The sequence below is a fragment of the Chiloscyllium plagiosum genome, chromosome 36, assembly GCF_004010195.1.
Source record: "Chiloscyllium plagiosum isolate BGI_BamShark_2017 chromosome 36, ASM401019v2, whole genome shotgun sequence".
Taxonomy (NCBI): Eukaryota; Metazoa; Chordata; class Chondrichthyes; order Orectolobiformes; family Hemiscylliidae; genus Chiloscyllium; species Chiloscyllium plagiosum.
In genome coordinates, this window is record NC_057745.1 from 4,647,122 (window position 1) to 4,662,863 (window position 15,742).

At 39.7% G+C, this 15,742-nt stretch overlaps 1 protein-coding gene across 5 annotated transcripts in view; it reads left to right on the top strand.

The window, feature by feature from the left end:
* map2k5 (mitogen-activated protein kinase kinase 5) overlaps nt 1-15,742 on the top strand; it is a 274,682-nt gene that overhangs the window by 214,356 nt on the left and 44,584 nt on the right. For 2 of the 5 annotated variants that reach the window (XM_043677181.1, XM_043677180.1), the window contains exons 13-15: nt 6,307-6,355; nt 9,743-9,816; nt 15,040-15,090. In XM_043677181.1, coding sequence (XP_043533116.1) covers nt 6,307-6,355; nt 9,743-9,816; nt 15,040-15,090 — 174 coding nt within the window. Of the gene's footprint in view, nt 1-6,306; nt 6,356-7,512; nt 7,662-8,389; nt 8,757-9,742; nt 9,817-15,039; nt 15,091-15,742 lie in introns of those variants that run through there. The other 3 variants (XM_043677183.1, XM_043677184.1, XM_043677182.1) reach the window with 3 other exon arrangements.

Sequence of the window (15,742 nt, forward strand, 5' to 3'; positions counted from 1 at the left end):
CCCCACCCATCCCCACCCGCCCCCAGCACTGCCCCCCTGTCCACTTCCACCGTCCACCCCCAACACCGCCACCGCCCACCCCTGCAACCCTTGTCCCCATCCCCTCTCCGGGTCAGCTGGACTGGACATCAAACACACACACACACACACACACCGTTTTGACAGGTTCCACTCTGCCCTGTATGGGACAGTGTTAGAGAGATTATCTGGGGAAGGGGGGGTTTAGGGTACAGCCCTGAGTAGAACTCCAGGGAAAGTGTGGGGAGAGAGAGGGAGGGCGGGAGGTCTGTCATTTAGAGACAGTGCCTACGCTCCCATCAGTCCAGGACTGTTCTAGGCAGCACTTTTAATCACTGTAAACAAAAGACACGATCAGCCTTTTGATGGAATGTTTCTGTTGGAACCTCGAGATCTTCAGATAGTCCGAATTTTGGATAATTGGTATTCCGATAATCAAGGTTCCTCTATACATAATATCCTTGAGGCCCAGTTAAAAAGATTTGGTCGGATTGTTATCCCTAACAGACTGTCAAGGTAATTTGGCAGAAGGCTTGATGGTGTGAATTTACAAACCTGCAACAAAATGTAGCTGGGTTTGTGGTAAGAAATGCTCTTCCCATCAGATTGTTCCTACATACCGGAATCTCACCCCCTCCACACATTGCCCTCAAGAGGTGGTTGTGGTAGGGAAAAGACTGGCGCCCATTTCATCATGGAATATGTAGTTGCAAAGAAGGTCTAGAGAAAAATGGAGCAATTTTGTCAAGGATCATCTTAAGTAGCTGTGCTGCAGGATTTCATACTATATGACAATTCCCACGAAATCTCACAGAGTCAAACATCAACCTGGCAAAGGATACTCTTTGGTCTGCCCAAAACTGCTGATCTTTAAGTAAAAGAATTCTTCTTGACTGTTCTTCAACTTGAACATTTTAAGATTCAGGACAATATGCTGAGGAATGCAGAACAGTTTGAGGCAACAACTGCACAGTCACAATGGGGAAGGGTCGCTTTCTAAGACCATTCAGTATCGTACACAAAGCTGGGAACTCAGGCTGTTGCCTTACAGAGAATATAGATTATGGAGATTAAGAGCATTGAAAATATATTGTGCCTTTTCAGTAGAACAAGACATATATACTGTAGAGAAAAATATCTATCTATTGCACATGTTGTAATTTACAAATTGAAATGCTTTGGACTCAGGCTGTACACCTGACTGACCTAGAACATATTTTGCAAATATTAATACTATTAGAACTGTATTGAGTAGAAAAGATGGAATACTGTATGCTATATGGAGACAAGTCATATTTTATTGGTATTCAAGTCAAAATATTTTAGAATGTAATTTTACAAATTTTATGAATAAAGTATATTTTTGGGAAAATAGCTTATTTAAAATCTTGAGTACAATGGCCTCTTTTAAAGTTAGTTTAAAAATGGGTACAGTATTAGATTAGATTAGATTCCCTACAGTGCGGAAACAGGCCTTTCAGCCCAACAAGTCCACACTGACCCTCTGAACAGTAACCCACCCAGACCCATTTCCCTCTGACTAATGCACCTAACACAATGGACAATTTAGCATGGCCAATTCACCTCCCCTGCACATCTTTTTGGACATTAGAGTTGCATTCTGCCAGACCTTTTCTCTGTTATGTGGAATTTTTGTAGAAAGATGTTAATCTGTCACAGAAGTCCATTTAATTGTGCTTTTATTGTTACACACAATAAAAGCACAATATTTTCTTGTTTTGCACAGTTACTGGAATGCTAGAAACCCTTCCTAATTCATATATGGCTATAAAAGTAATTTGGAATAGTTATGGACGTTCATTAAATTCCATTGTACTCTCTTCGCCTATTGGATCCAAGCAAAATTTTAAATATGTGTGTGATGAATTATTCTGTTACATTATTGTGGGGTTAAGTATTTGAATTGTGGGATTTGAAAAAAAGAATTTTTAAATGTGAGAAAAGATCGTTGGTCTCAAGTGGCCTTCTCCCTTAAATCAAACAAAAGATTAATTTTGTTGCTATATCCTTCAAACACCTTTGTTCAAAATACCATTCATTCTCCCTTGAAACAACTTATAATATCTCTGCAGTGGTTAATCTTGGAACAACTTGGAGAAATAAATAGTGATATTTCAAATGTCCATATTACATGGGAGGAGGCACTGGACATCTTAAAATGGATGAAGGTGAATAAATCCCTGGGACCTGATCAGGTGTACCTCAGAACTTTGTTGTAAGCTATGGAAGTGATTGCTGGGACCTTTACTGAAATATTTGCATCATCAATAGGCATGGGTGAGGTGCCAGAAGAATTGGAGGTTGCTTAACGTGATGTCGTTGTTGAGATTGGCCAAGTTGACAACAGAGTAGGACACTCCACCCAGAGCTCTTCTACGCCATCTGCTCTTTTTCTTTCTTTACTTTTTCTCTCCCAACTTTTAACATACCTGAAGCAGCATGCAGGGAAGAAGTCCCTGAACAGTGCGAGGGGTAATGAGACCTGGAGCAGCATGCGAGGAAGTGAGTCCCAGTGCACTGCGAGGGGTACAAATCCTGAAGCGACACGAGGGGATGTGAGGCCTGGTGCCACATGCAGTAAAGCAAGTTCCGGTGCAGCGCGGCAGGAATCATTCCTGAAGCAACACAAGGGGAAATGAGTCCTGGAGCACCGCAAGAGGAAGCGAGTCCTGGAGCAGTACAACTTACGTTGGTGCAGTTTAGTGCCAGTGGAGAGCGGACTGAAGGCTTGGAGAGGAGCAGGATGATTGTTGGACTGGGGCCTGGCATGGACGGTCAGACCACTTGTTGAGCTGCTGCTACTTGAAATTCTTTACCGGACTGTAATGTCAATTCTTCAACTGTGTTGTATCTATCTTATGGATGTAAGTTTGCTCACTGAAGGTTTGTTTTCAGACGTTTCATCACCATACTAGGTAACATCTTCAGTGAGCCTCCAAATGAAGCACTGGTGAGTTTCCTTGGGTTGGTGATGTCATTTCCTGTTTGTTTTCTCACTGGATGGTAAATGGGATCCAAGACAATGTATTTGTTAATAGAAATGATGTCACCCTAGGAAATGACATCACCAACCCAAGGATACTCAGACATATAAATAGAAAGCAGGCTACACCACTAGTGCTTCATTTGGAGGTTCACTGAAGAGGTTACCTAGTATGGTAATGAAACATATGAAAACGAATCTTCCAGCTCAGTGAGCAAACCTACATTCAGAACCTCAACTTGAGCTTCTCAAAATGCGCTATCTTATTTCTAACTCATTGTTTCAACACTGTAATCAATGTTACTACTTTTCTTCTTCTTCCTCTTTTTTTTTTAATCAAAGATTTGTACCACGGTACTTGTACCTAAGTGGTGCCATTTGAGGCAGCCATTGTGAAGACCTTTCACTCTACACCTGTACTTTCAAACTTTACATCAGTAGTGGTTAAGCTGTTGGATGGGATTATGAGGGACAGGATGTACATGTATTTGGAAAGGCAAGGACTGATTAGGTATAGTCAACATGGCTTTGTGTGTGGGAAATCATGCCTCACAAACTTGATTGAGTTTTTTGAAGAAGTGATGAAAAAGATTGATGAAGGCAGAGCAATGGACATTGTCTGTATGGACTTCAGTAAGGCATTTGATAATATCCTGCATGATAGACTATTTCACATGGAATACAGGGAGACCTAGCCATTTGGATATAAAATTGGCTTGAAGATAGGAGACCAAGGGTGGTGGCGAAGAGTTGTTGTAAAGACTGGAGGCCTGTGACCAGTGTTGTGCTGTTAGGATCGGTGCTGGATCCACTGCTTTTTGTTATTTGTATAAATGACTTGAATGTGAATACAGGAGGTATGGTTAATAAATTTACAGATAACATTGAAATTGATGATGTAGTGGACAGTGAAGAAGATTACCTCTGAGAACAACAGGAGTTTGATCAGATGGACAGATGGGCTGAGGAGTGGCAGATAGAATTTAATTTAGATAAATGTGAGATGCTGCATTTTGGTAAGGCAAATCAAGGCACAACTTAAACACTTAATGTCAGGTCCTGGGGAGTGTTGCTGAATAAAGAGACCTTTGGGGTGCAGGTTCATAGTTTTTTTGAAAGTGGAGTCATAGGTAAACACGGTAGTGAAAAGGTGGTGAAGAACATGTTTGGTACCCTTGCCTTTATTGGTCAGTGCATTGACTTATAGGAATTGGGATATTATGTTGTGACTGTACAGGACATTGATGTGTCCACTTTTAGAATATTGTGTGCAATTCTGATCTCCCTGCTATAGGAAGAATGTTGTGAAACTTGAAAGGGCTCAGAAAAGATTTACAAGGATGTTGCCAGGGTTGGAGGGTTTAAGCTAGGGGAGACTGAATAGGCTGGAGCTATTTTCCCTGGAACATTGGAGGCTGAGGGATGACCTTATAGAAGTTTATAAAGTCATGAGTGACATGGGTAGGTTGAATAGTCAAGGCCTTTTCTCCAATACAAGGGAGTCCATAACTGGACAGCATAGATCTAAGGTGAGAGGGAAAGATTTAAAAGGGACATAAGGGGCTCGTTTTTCAGCAGATGGTGTTGCATGCATGGAACGAGCTGCTAGAGGAAGTGTTGAAGGCTAGTATAATTACAGCAGTTCAAAAGCATCTGGATGAGTACATGAATAGGAAGGGTTCAGAGGGATATGGGCTAAAAGCTAGCAAATGAGACTGGATCATTTAAGATATCTGGTTTGTATAGAAAACCTGGACCAAAAATCTGTTTCCATGCTGTGTCGCACTTGCGTCTAAGACTCGCTGTTGTACAGCTTCTGGGAAATTAAAATCTTGTTTGCTGTGCACTTCCTGCCACATGTCACATTTTGTTAGCTGTCTTGATTAACATTCTCCCCATTATAAAAGATATGTTCACCTTTATAAGGTAAATTGCCATGAACTTGCAGTCTGCCAATGGTGGCACTGTGGCTTTTCATCTTGGTCTTGTGGGGATAACCTAACAATGACCGACAGGAATGAGAACTGAACAGACCAGAGTGATAAATGGAGTTTTGACAGAGGAGACCCAAGACCTGGAGAGAGAGAGCTCAAAAATAAATAGAGCAGCATTGTTGGAGACCCAAATGAAGAGCAAGATCCCAGATCAGGGAGACTGGCATGCCTAAATAGAGCAATGTCAGTAGAAACCCTTAAGCAGAAAGGCTGAGTGGTAAAACAAAGAATGTACTCAGAAATCAACACCAAATGAATGTCGGAAAATCAAAGTAGAATGACATAGGAAACCATGTGATTGGCTGGTGAATATTTTCTTCTCTCTAAACACTGCTTTGAACAAGAATTGAGGAAATTAAAGAAAAATCAAATGGGACGAGTATAACATTGAGTGAATTAGTAAGAAGAGTACTGGAATAAGGAAACTTTGTACGTGTTCCAATACAATAAAATATAATAAAATTTATAGTTTAAACAAAATAATCACTAGATTCTCAAAGGGCAAATAGAAATCTTACTGAAATCATGGAGGGGCAGCTGAGACCTATAGTTTGCAATTCTTGCTCCACTCAAAATTCAGGACACTTCGTATGCCTTAGGGGACCACGTGCAGAAAATGTCTTCAGCAACTTGAGCTTGAGCTCAGGATTTTCAAGCTTGAGGGACTGCTGGAGTCATTGCAGAGTACCAGTGAGTCTGAAAGTTTCCTGGATCCAGGTGGCCACCTAACAGACCAAGATATTCCAGGAGAGTGAATGGGTGACCATCCAGAAGAATAGACAGAGGCAGAAAATACAGGGGTCTTCAGAGTGTGTGCCTCTTTGAAACTGGAGACTGCAGAAAATCATGGTATCCAGTCAACACCATGACACAAATGTCAAGGGACCTCACAGGAGAGAATAGCAAAATGTAGGAAAGCAGAGGTTATAGGGGATTCAAGTCCAGGCAGAGCAGCACTGGAAAAGCACAGCTGGTCAGGCAGCATCCGAGCAGCAGGAGAGTTGATGCTTCAAACAAAAGCTCTTCTTCAGGAAGGTGGGGAGCACCTAAGAGGGGGTGAGAGATAAACAGAGTCAACATTTTGGGTCCAGTGACCCTTCCTGGACCCATTCGTTAACTCTGATTTCTTTCCACAGATGCTGCCAGACCCGCTGAGCTTTTCCAGCATTTCTGGTTTTGTTAGCTTTTATTGGAGATGGTTATTGCCAGGTACTCATAGTGTGAATGTAACAGATTCTAAAGAATAATTGGAATAATTATAATGCATGTTCTTCTAATTTTATCCTGCAGGTTGTGAAAGGCCTTACCTACCTCTGGAGCCTAAAGATTTTGCACAGAGGTGTGTTATACTCCTTGTTTAGATTTTTTTTTAACAAATAATACCTTGTTTTCTTTTAACCTCAAATGATCAAGAAGGCTATAGTTATTAATATAGTGAACAGAAAAATACAAAATTGAGTTTTCAAACTCAGAGTGGCAAAATAAAGTGATGTCAGCAATGTAGAAAATAGAACTCTACATAGATATTTTGTAGAGAACTATATGCAAGGTTAGATCTCAGTTCTCTTTGTCACACATGCTGAAGTTTGTATTCAGGTGTTTCCAATGACTATATGAGAAGTTGGCATTTCTGTAGTTTTTTTTTCCCCTTACCTTCTCTATCATCTCTTCACACATGAAGTTCACTAGGCATAGGATGTTCTCCTGTAGCATATCCAAACGTTTTTATTTGTGTCAGTCTTAACAGTGAATGTCTAACTATGGAGGACAACACACGTAACCTTTAATCCTGTCAGTATTTGGTACATGTGCAGTAATATGCAGCAATCTAAGTGTGTATCTACCCAAACCACTTCCTGTTGCCCAGGGAAATGTGGTGAACAGTAGTGAGTCTACCCTCTGCCCTGGCTGAGATCAGTTAAGTGCAAACATTATTTCAGATCATCATTTCATAGTTGAAGCCTATTAATTGGGACACTTTGGTGGAAGTAAACTTATCTCAGTTATCAGATCATCCCCATTAATCCAAGCCCAACAGGTATTGATCTAACTTTATGTATTGGCCACATCTCCATCAACTGGCGCCAGCTATATTTACAAGCTCCCAAAACCAAAGTGGTGTCATCTTTACATGATTAATTAGTAAGCACTTGTACATTAGATTCTCTGTTCATTTAGAGTTCAAATATGTATTTGCTTATATATATGTTGTCATTCTATGTCCTTGTTTCATTTTCATCCCTTTAATTAAATGTTGAATACTAGAAATGAGCAAGTTAATATTGAATTCCTACTAAAATGAAAATGATGCAATCCAAGAATGGCTTCGTAAAATATAGTTACATTACATCTCAGCAGTGGCAGTGAGTTACTATCATTGATTCATGAATTCAACAACCTAAATACACAAGTGGAGAACACTTTTACATCACTGAAAGAAAACATTAGTGATATGAAATTTTACTTTCTGTCCCTTCTTGCTTTTCTATTCTGTAGGTGATGGCTTAAACTTATATCTGACTCCAAGGTGCCAGCAGCTTTCTAACACCTTGCTCAAGTGGAAGGCCCCATCAGATTTTGATTTCACAAGTTTATATGATTCTGTTCTAATTGAAGTTATCTTGTCCTTTAGTTTCATATAAAATGTAAGTGACTGCTTCAGCATTTGTTGACAAATTTCAGTGTTTTTCTGAGTAAACCTTAGATATTTTTTATTCCTGTAATCAAGTAAATGAATAAGTCAAATTTCAAAATAATAAAATACCTAGTTAAATCAGGTAGCATTTGAACAGTTTCCCTCAGCAATGAAAGCTTCAATTTTCACATCCATGTTCAGTCTCCTGTTCCAACTGCATAATTTCAGAGTAATGTAGAGAATTGCTGAGCAAAGGCTGATAATTTCCCATTGCAAGTGAGTTGGGAGAATTGGATTTTAAAAAATTCGCCCCTTGGCTATTGCAAATGATTGCATGATTTTGGCAAAGGTTTTGGAAAATTAACCAATACTCTCAGCTGCAGGAGATTCATGTTTTTCATTCCACCCCCGTACCCCCACCCTCGACAAAAAATCCGTATGGCAATCACTTTTTTAAAAATCTATATCATTGTCCAAAATGTTTGTTAAATATTTGTGCTGTCTTGAGGGTAGTAACGGAGAAACTAGCTGCAGCAACAGAGCAAGGTGAAAATATACAACTGAAGAATAAAATAAACATTGCATTTTACCAGGGGTGCATTACCTAACAATTTGAAGGTTCTGAGGATTGCTCTAGTAGATTGAAATTAGCAGAATTCAACTATTTTCCCTTGACTTTGTGTTGAAGGTTTGCTGCATGCTCCCACTGAATGTTTTATTCTTTTAACTCCCAAACAGGTGTGTACTATCACAGTGTAAGATGCAGTTGTGCTTTGGGAACTCTCAATGCTGCTTTGCCTGGAACAATTCACTCACTGTGATAATGAGAGGGAAGAACTGGTCATTTAAAATTAATTCTCAGTAGCCACTGCATAGTAAAGTTGACCTTGCTTGCATTTTATTATGAGCAGAAACAATGACTTTCCCCTCAACAGTATCCTTCAGAAAAATAATCATTTGCAAACAGTTATGATTAACTTGAATATCCTTTGTTTGTTTCTGTTGTTAGATATTTCTGTTGGAATGTGGAGTGATAGTTAAATCATCAAGGGAATAAGCTTTGTGGGCGGCACGGTGGCACAGTGGTTAGCACTGCTGCCTCACAGCACCAGAGACCTGGGTTCAATTCAGGCGACTGACTGTGTGGAGTTTGCACATTCTCCCCGTGTCTGCGTGGGTTTCCTCCGGGTGCTCCGGTTTCCTCCCACATCCAAAGATGTGCAGGGTCAGGTGAATTGGCCATACTAAATTGCCTGTATTGTTAGGTAAGGGGTAAATGTAGGGGTATGGGTGGGTTTCGCTTCGGCGGGTCGGTGTGGACTTGTTGGCCCGAAGGGCCTGTTTCCACACTGCAATCTAATCTAATCTAAAGTCCCTCAGCACCACTATATGAAAGAGAGAAATTAATATGCACAGTTGAAGATGAAGCACCCGGGTTTCATGTTGATGTCAGTTGCCTCACACTGTTGAGTTTAGTAACTGTCTTTGAACCAGTTCTTGATGGCAATACTGTCCCAATTAATGCTTCAAAGAATCAACAGAAAAAGAAAAACTATGCATAAAGTTGTTTATTTACAAATGTTTTTTCATTTTAGTGATTGGTTACACTTGCTTATTATGCTATCCTGAAAGTTCTGAAGTCATAATTGACAGCTGTCTCCTGTATTGCACAGTAGCTAAGCTGATGCCTTATTAAATATGTTGCTAAAACAGAGATAAAAGATTCCACCAGAGATTTTTGTAATATTCATTAATAAATTGCACATCTTTTTAAATAACACAGGACAGAATCATCTTGGTTGTGTCAACTGTTTTGTGGCACCAATCAAGTTTTTCCACTTCATATAAGTAAATTGAGTAACTATGTTGTAATGAGAATATTTGCTTATTTGAAAGACATTTTTTCAAACTCGATATTCAGGAGCATTATAAATGTGTGCAGCAGGTGCAAAGCTTGTCATTCTAATCTGTATAGCCTTTGTGTTGCATTCGTTTTCTGCATTACTGAGTCATAGCTGTAATTACAGAATCATTAAATTCTGAGGTGCTTTTAAAAGGGATTGTTTCTATCTCCTATTTTGTCCTTTGCAGATGTCAAACCCTCTAATATGCTAGTGAACACGCGAGGACAGGTCAAGCTGTGCGATTTTGGAGTAAGCACCCAGGTATGCTCATGGGGACATCTTTATTCAAATCACCTGGCCACATGTCAAAGGGATTCACAACAAAGACCCCTTGTTGAGGGAGAGACTTATTCACATTTAATCTCTGAGTGACTTTCCTCCATCAGAGTATGATTGTTCATTGTTTAATGACAGAAAAATTGCTGATATTGTAATTACTATTTAAAAATAGAACAGGTCATTGATATGCGTATTTGATTTGAAGTGTTTGGCCAGACAATAGAGGGGGCAGAGCGCATGCCGTGTCTGGGGAACTGTGGAGGCCTGCAATAAAAATTAATGTGGAGATCAACAATAGTAGCGGGCATTTACAAGGCGATGCACAAAATTTAATTAATTTCCATTTTTGGCCCTTGAGACACTTGTGGTAGTGACCTGTGAGCTTGCTTTGGTGTTGATTTGAATTGCAGTCGCCCTTTTTTCTCAGTCAAAGATTTTGAAGAAAAAGAAGGTCAGTGGTATATTAAAAGTTGTCAAAGTCTATTCTCCCTGGTGCATTGTATATTCTCCATTTTGTCAAATGTGTAAGCAGACAGCTTGTATCAGGATAGTGTGCTGGTCCCAGGTGACAGAAAATTTTGTTCAGACTGTTAGATGTTCTGAAAACTGACTTTGTTCTAAGTGATTGCAGCTTTTGTAATAGAGTGCCATTAGTTTATTTCTCACCATTCCATTTCGAAGGTCAAGAAACTCTTTTCTGTTTTATCAATGTAATTCTTTTCATAGTTACACACAATTATTATTTAAAAACACCAGAAGATGAGTAGAAATAGACTATTCAGCCCATCAAGTCTGATCAGAATTCAATGAGATAATGGCTAATCTGATGATCCTCAGCTCCACTTTTACCCATGATCCTGGACTCCCTTACTGATTTAAAAATCTGTATGACTCGGCATTGATATAGTTAATAGTCCAAACTCAACATCCCTCAGCAGTAAACAATTCCACAGATTCACTACACCCATCTCTATTCTGTAAGAAATCACGCAACTCTACGTTTCTAAGATTCTATGACACCAGGTTATAATTCAACAGGTCTGTTTGAAATCACAAGCTTTTTGAACTCTGCTCCTTCATCAGGGGAACCTTGATTATCCAAACGAGATGGGGGACACTATTTCATTCGGACAATCAATTACTTGGTTAATCGATTAAATGCCTTTCTTCTGGGGCTCGAAGTTTTTAAAGTCTGCTCCCTGTTCAGGAGACTGCAGCAGCACATAGTGCGTGAGCCCCACTCCCTGCCCACCCCCAACCCCATCCAACACCGCCCCCCCACCTGACCCCAACCCCGTCCAACACTGTCCCCCCCCCCCGCTTGCCACCTATTTTCCTACTTTAACTATTAGTACAATTCTACTGTACCGTATAGAAGTTCATGTCTTTCACTTTACAGAGGTTGTAGGCCAAAACTTTTGACAAACTGATGATTTTTAAGGCAAGTCATTGAGGAATCATGGCTTATCAGCACTGGCTATCCATTGCCCATTTACAAGAATTAAGCCAGAAGTGAGTGGGTATACGTGTCATGAAAAATTGACAGGCTAGGTCTCCTTTCTCCTGGGGAAAAAAAAGGTGGTTTAATAGAGGTGACTAAGACTTTGAAATTCAGACTGGAACAGAGTGAGTACACAGGGAACATTTCCTGTTTTGGGAAAGAGCATGCATAAGTGTCATCAATATAAGGTAGTCACCATGAAATACAATGGGGAATTCAAAAGCAGTTTCTCTTTGCAAAAAGTAGTGAGCATGTGGAATTTTCTACCGTGGAGTCATAGAAGTAGATAGTATAGTTCCATTTAAGAGGAAATTAGACAAGACAGAGGAGTCTAATTAGACAAGACACATGACTCTAAGAGCAGGACAAAGTCTGGGAAATCTGTGGTGAGCAACTGATCTCTGACGTCCCAAAACCTGTCCACTATCTACAAGGCGCAAGTCAAGAACACCTTGGAATACTCTCCGCTTATGTGGAGAAGACCTGCTCTGCAACACTCAAGAAGCTTGACACCATCCAGGAAGAGGGAGCCATTTGATCAGCACCCTATACACCACCTTCAACATTTTCTTTCTTCCCAAAGGACAGTGGCATCTACAAGATCCACTCAAGATCTGCAAGATAATTCACAAGAATACTTGAAAACCCACAACGTCTGCTATCTAGAGAGACATGAAAATACTACCTGCAAGTCTGTTACCCCCAAAACAAAAGCCATGCACCATCTTGGCTTGAAACTATATTGTCATTCCTTCACTTTAATCAAGTCAAAATCCTGGAACTCCCTTCTCAACAACACTGAGAGTGTACCTACAGTCTAAGCGCTGGAGCTGTTCAAGAAGGTGGCTTGCAGGGGCATTTAGGGATGAGCAGTAAATGCTGGCTCAGGCAGTGATGCCCACATCCAGTGAACAAATGAATGCAAAGTATTGATGTTGAAGGTGAATGTATAGCAAGTGGGTTACCATTTCTCATTGGTTACAATAAAAGCAAACTACAGATACTATAAAATATCCATAGGGAGAAAAACAGCATTATTGTTTTAAGTCAAATGTCTTCAGATTTGAATCAACATTAATGGATTCGCTACAACAGTCATTCAGTTTAGAGATTCAGCTGAAAGTCAGAAATATGTTACCACGTTGGACTGACTTATTGGATAAATATCAGTTTTAGTGGTATTTCTTTTTAGATGTGTGTTGATTGTCATATGGTCTCTTATTAACTAATTGCAGAACTGCCATTGCAAAGAGGAAGTACCTTGTGCAGATTGTCATTATTTTTAAGGTTGTGTCAGGAAGGAAGGTTATATTCAAGGTTAGAATATAACGTACATCCTCTGGAACCATACTTGATAAATGTAAAAGGCCAGGGATTTTTTTCATCATAGTATTGTGAGAGAAAAGAGAAAGCGAGAGGGAGAGAACATGGTGTTAGCCAATGAGCTTGTCAAAGTCTTGGTATTAAAGAAATTAAGTACTTGAACTTTTGGAATTTGTTAAGAATAGCAAATTGAACTAGGCAGTTAATAACGGTATGTTACAGACATGAACAAATAAGTCATCATCTCCAGTTGCAACTTTCTGGAGTAGGAAAACTTTGGAACAGAAAATTAGCATGTTCCAAAAAGCTAATATCAAACAAATGTGTTTGGAGTGTCAGACCAGAGAATTTAAAGACTCCTGTTCATATGGCCTTGGTTAAAATTTCCAAATCCATTACGTTTGTGAAATTTTTTGAAGTCAGTAAATTTTATAATTTCTTAGCTGCAAGGCTTAGTACCTTGACCATACCGGGTACTTCATTGCACAGGGGATGACAAGAGTAGTAAAAGGGTCAATGGCAAACGTCAGAGGATTAATATCATTGGATTGAATACATTATTTGGAAATGACAACTATTTTTGTTATACCCTCTTCATACTTGTTCCCATATCAGCTGCTGTGCTCATTTTTACTCAAACCAAACATTGCATAACCTTGGTTTTTTCTGAACGCTAAAATATTTCAAGTTTTAAATTCATCTTTTTTCATCTTTTACTTTCTGTCCCTGTATTCACTGTTTATCAAATGTTTCTTTCCCTCTTTGAATACTTGATTTAATTCTAATTCACCAATTTTAACTCACTCTCCTCCTCTATTATTCAATTTATTTTTCAATCTTTAAATTTTAATTGTTAAGGAGATAAACTGTTGACACTATTGAAAATTCTTAAAATCACAGATGTTCCATTGTCCTTGTTGTTCCATTATCAACTCATACTTCAATACACTTTCAGAGCAAAGAGTTTATAAGCAGAGGGTGAAGGAAAATGTTAAAAAGGGGCATGTTCAATGGTCCACTCAAAATTTGTGTCATTCAAGTTATAATAAATTCCTTGGTATCACTTCACCCTTATAATGTCTTCCAACCATCTCGGTTTCCCCCCATGCCTTTATAGTGTAGTACTGTATAGGTTTAAATACTGTCACAGCAACTGGTAAAATTTACATTAAAATAATAAATTGTAGAATATGAAACTAGTTCTGATAATGGTGTACCTCACAACTATTTTTGATAAAACCCATTTAGTTAACTGATGTCCTTTAGGGAAGGAATACACAATCAATCTCAATTCAACTGCCATTTGTGGAGGAGAGTTCCAAATCTATACCACCTTTGTATGTGTAGAAGTGCTTCCTAACCCCTCTCATAAATGATCTGACCCCTAATTTTTATACTATGCTCTCTAGTTCTAGAATCTCTAAAAAGTGGAAATAATTTATCTACCCTACTTTTTCCTTTTATTATCTTAAGGACTTTAATCAGATTCCCCCTTAGCCTTCTAAATTCTGGAGAATAACGGCCTAATTAGTATAATCTCACCTCATAACTTAACCCCTAAAGTCCAGGTATCATTTTGTTAAACCTACAATGTACTTCCTTCAACGCCAAAATATCCTTCCTCAGGTCTGGTGCCCAGCTCTGCTCATGCTACTCCAAATAGGATCTAACCACTGTTTTGTATAGCTGCAGCATAACTCCTGCCATCTTTATTCTCTAATTCTCTAGACATAAAGACCAGCATTCCATTAGCCTTTGCTAGTCTTGCCAGTGATTCCACAATTCATGTAATAATAGAGAAAGAACTCCATTTCCAACCCCTCTTTCAACATCAATTTCTGAAGAAGTCTCATAACAGACGCAAAGTTAACTTGTCGAGAGTGTGGTGCTGGAATAACTTAGCAGGTCCGGCAGCATCTGATGAGCAGGAGAATCGCGTTTCAGGCTTCAGCCCTTCATCGGGAATGTCATTTGCTTCTTTGATTGTTTAATTATATTATCCAACTCTTCAGTGACAACATCTATTTTTTCTGTACAAAGTACCCTGGGATGTTCATTAAAAGCAAGTTGTTGTTGAAGTTGTGTACATTCAATTGGTTGGCTGAGCCGCTGGTTTGTGATGCAGTGTGATACCAACCGAGTGCATTCAATCTCAAACTTGCTCCTCTCCTGAGCCATGGTGACCCTCAGGTTAAACCCAGCACAACTCGTCTCTCCCTAAGCCATATGGTGACTTCACTTTACTTACATCCTAGACCTTCCCGTTTTTTTCAATTAAGATATATCATTACTGTTTTAGATATTAGAATCTGAAGATGGAAGAACTGTTCAAGATCTTATTGATAATTTGTACTTAAATTACAACACCATTTCTCTTGTAGCTGGTGAATTCAATAGCCAAAACATATGTGGGAACAAATGCCTACATGGCGGTGAGTAAACCTTCTACTGATGTCACAAGTATTAATGATTTTTAAAAAAAATTTAATATAGCTAAAACATAAGTTGGACATTGTACTGAAAACAAAAGATGCTGGAGATCACAACAGATCAGGCAACATTCATGGAGAGAAAGTATTGTGATGTTTCGAGTCTAGATGACTCTTCAGAGCTGATGTGAAGTGTGAAGAAGGCAGCATTTATGCAATAGTAGGGAGTTTGGGGGGGGTGAAAAATGTGCTGGAAAAACACAGCAGGCCAGGCAGCATCCAAGGAGCAGGAGAATTGACGTTTCGGGCATAAGCCCTTCTTCAGGAATGAGGCTGGTGTACCGAGTGGGCTGAGATAAAAGGTAAGATGGGGGGGGGGTTTAGGGGCGGGCCGCTGGGAATACAATAGGTGGAAGGAGGTGAGGGTGATAGGCCGGAGAGTGGTGGGAGCGGAGAGGTCAGGAAGAAGATTGCAGGTCCAGGGGTTAGGACTGAGATAAGGTGGGAGGAGGGGAAATGAGGAAGCTGGAGAAATCTACATTCATCCCGTGTGGTTGGAGGATTCCTAGGCGGAAGATGAGTCGCTCTTCTTCCGGACGTCGTGTGGTCAGGGTCTAGCGATGGAGGAGGCCAAGGACCTGCATGTCCTTGGTGG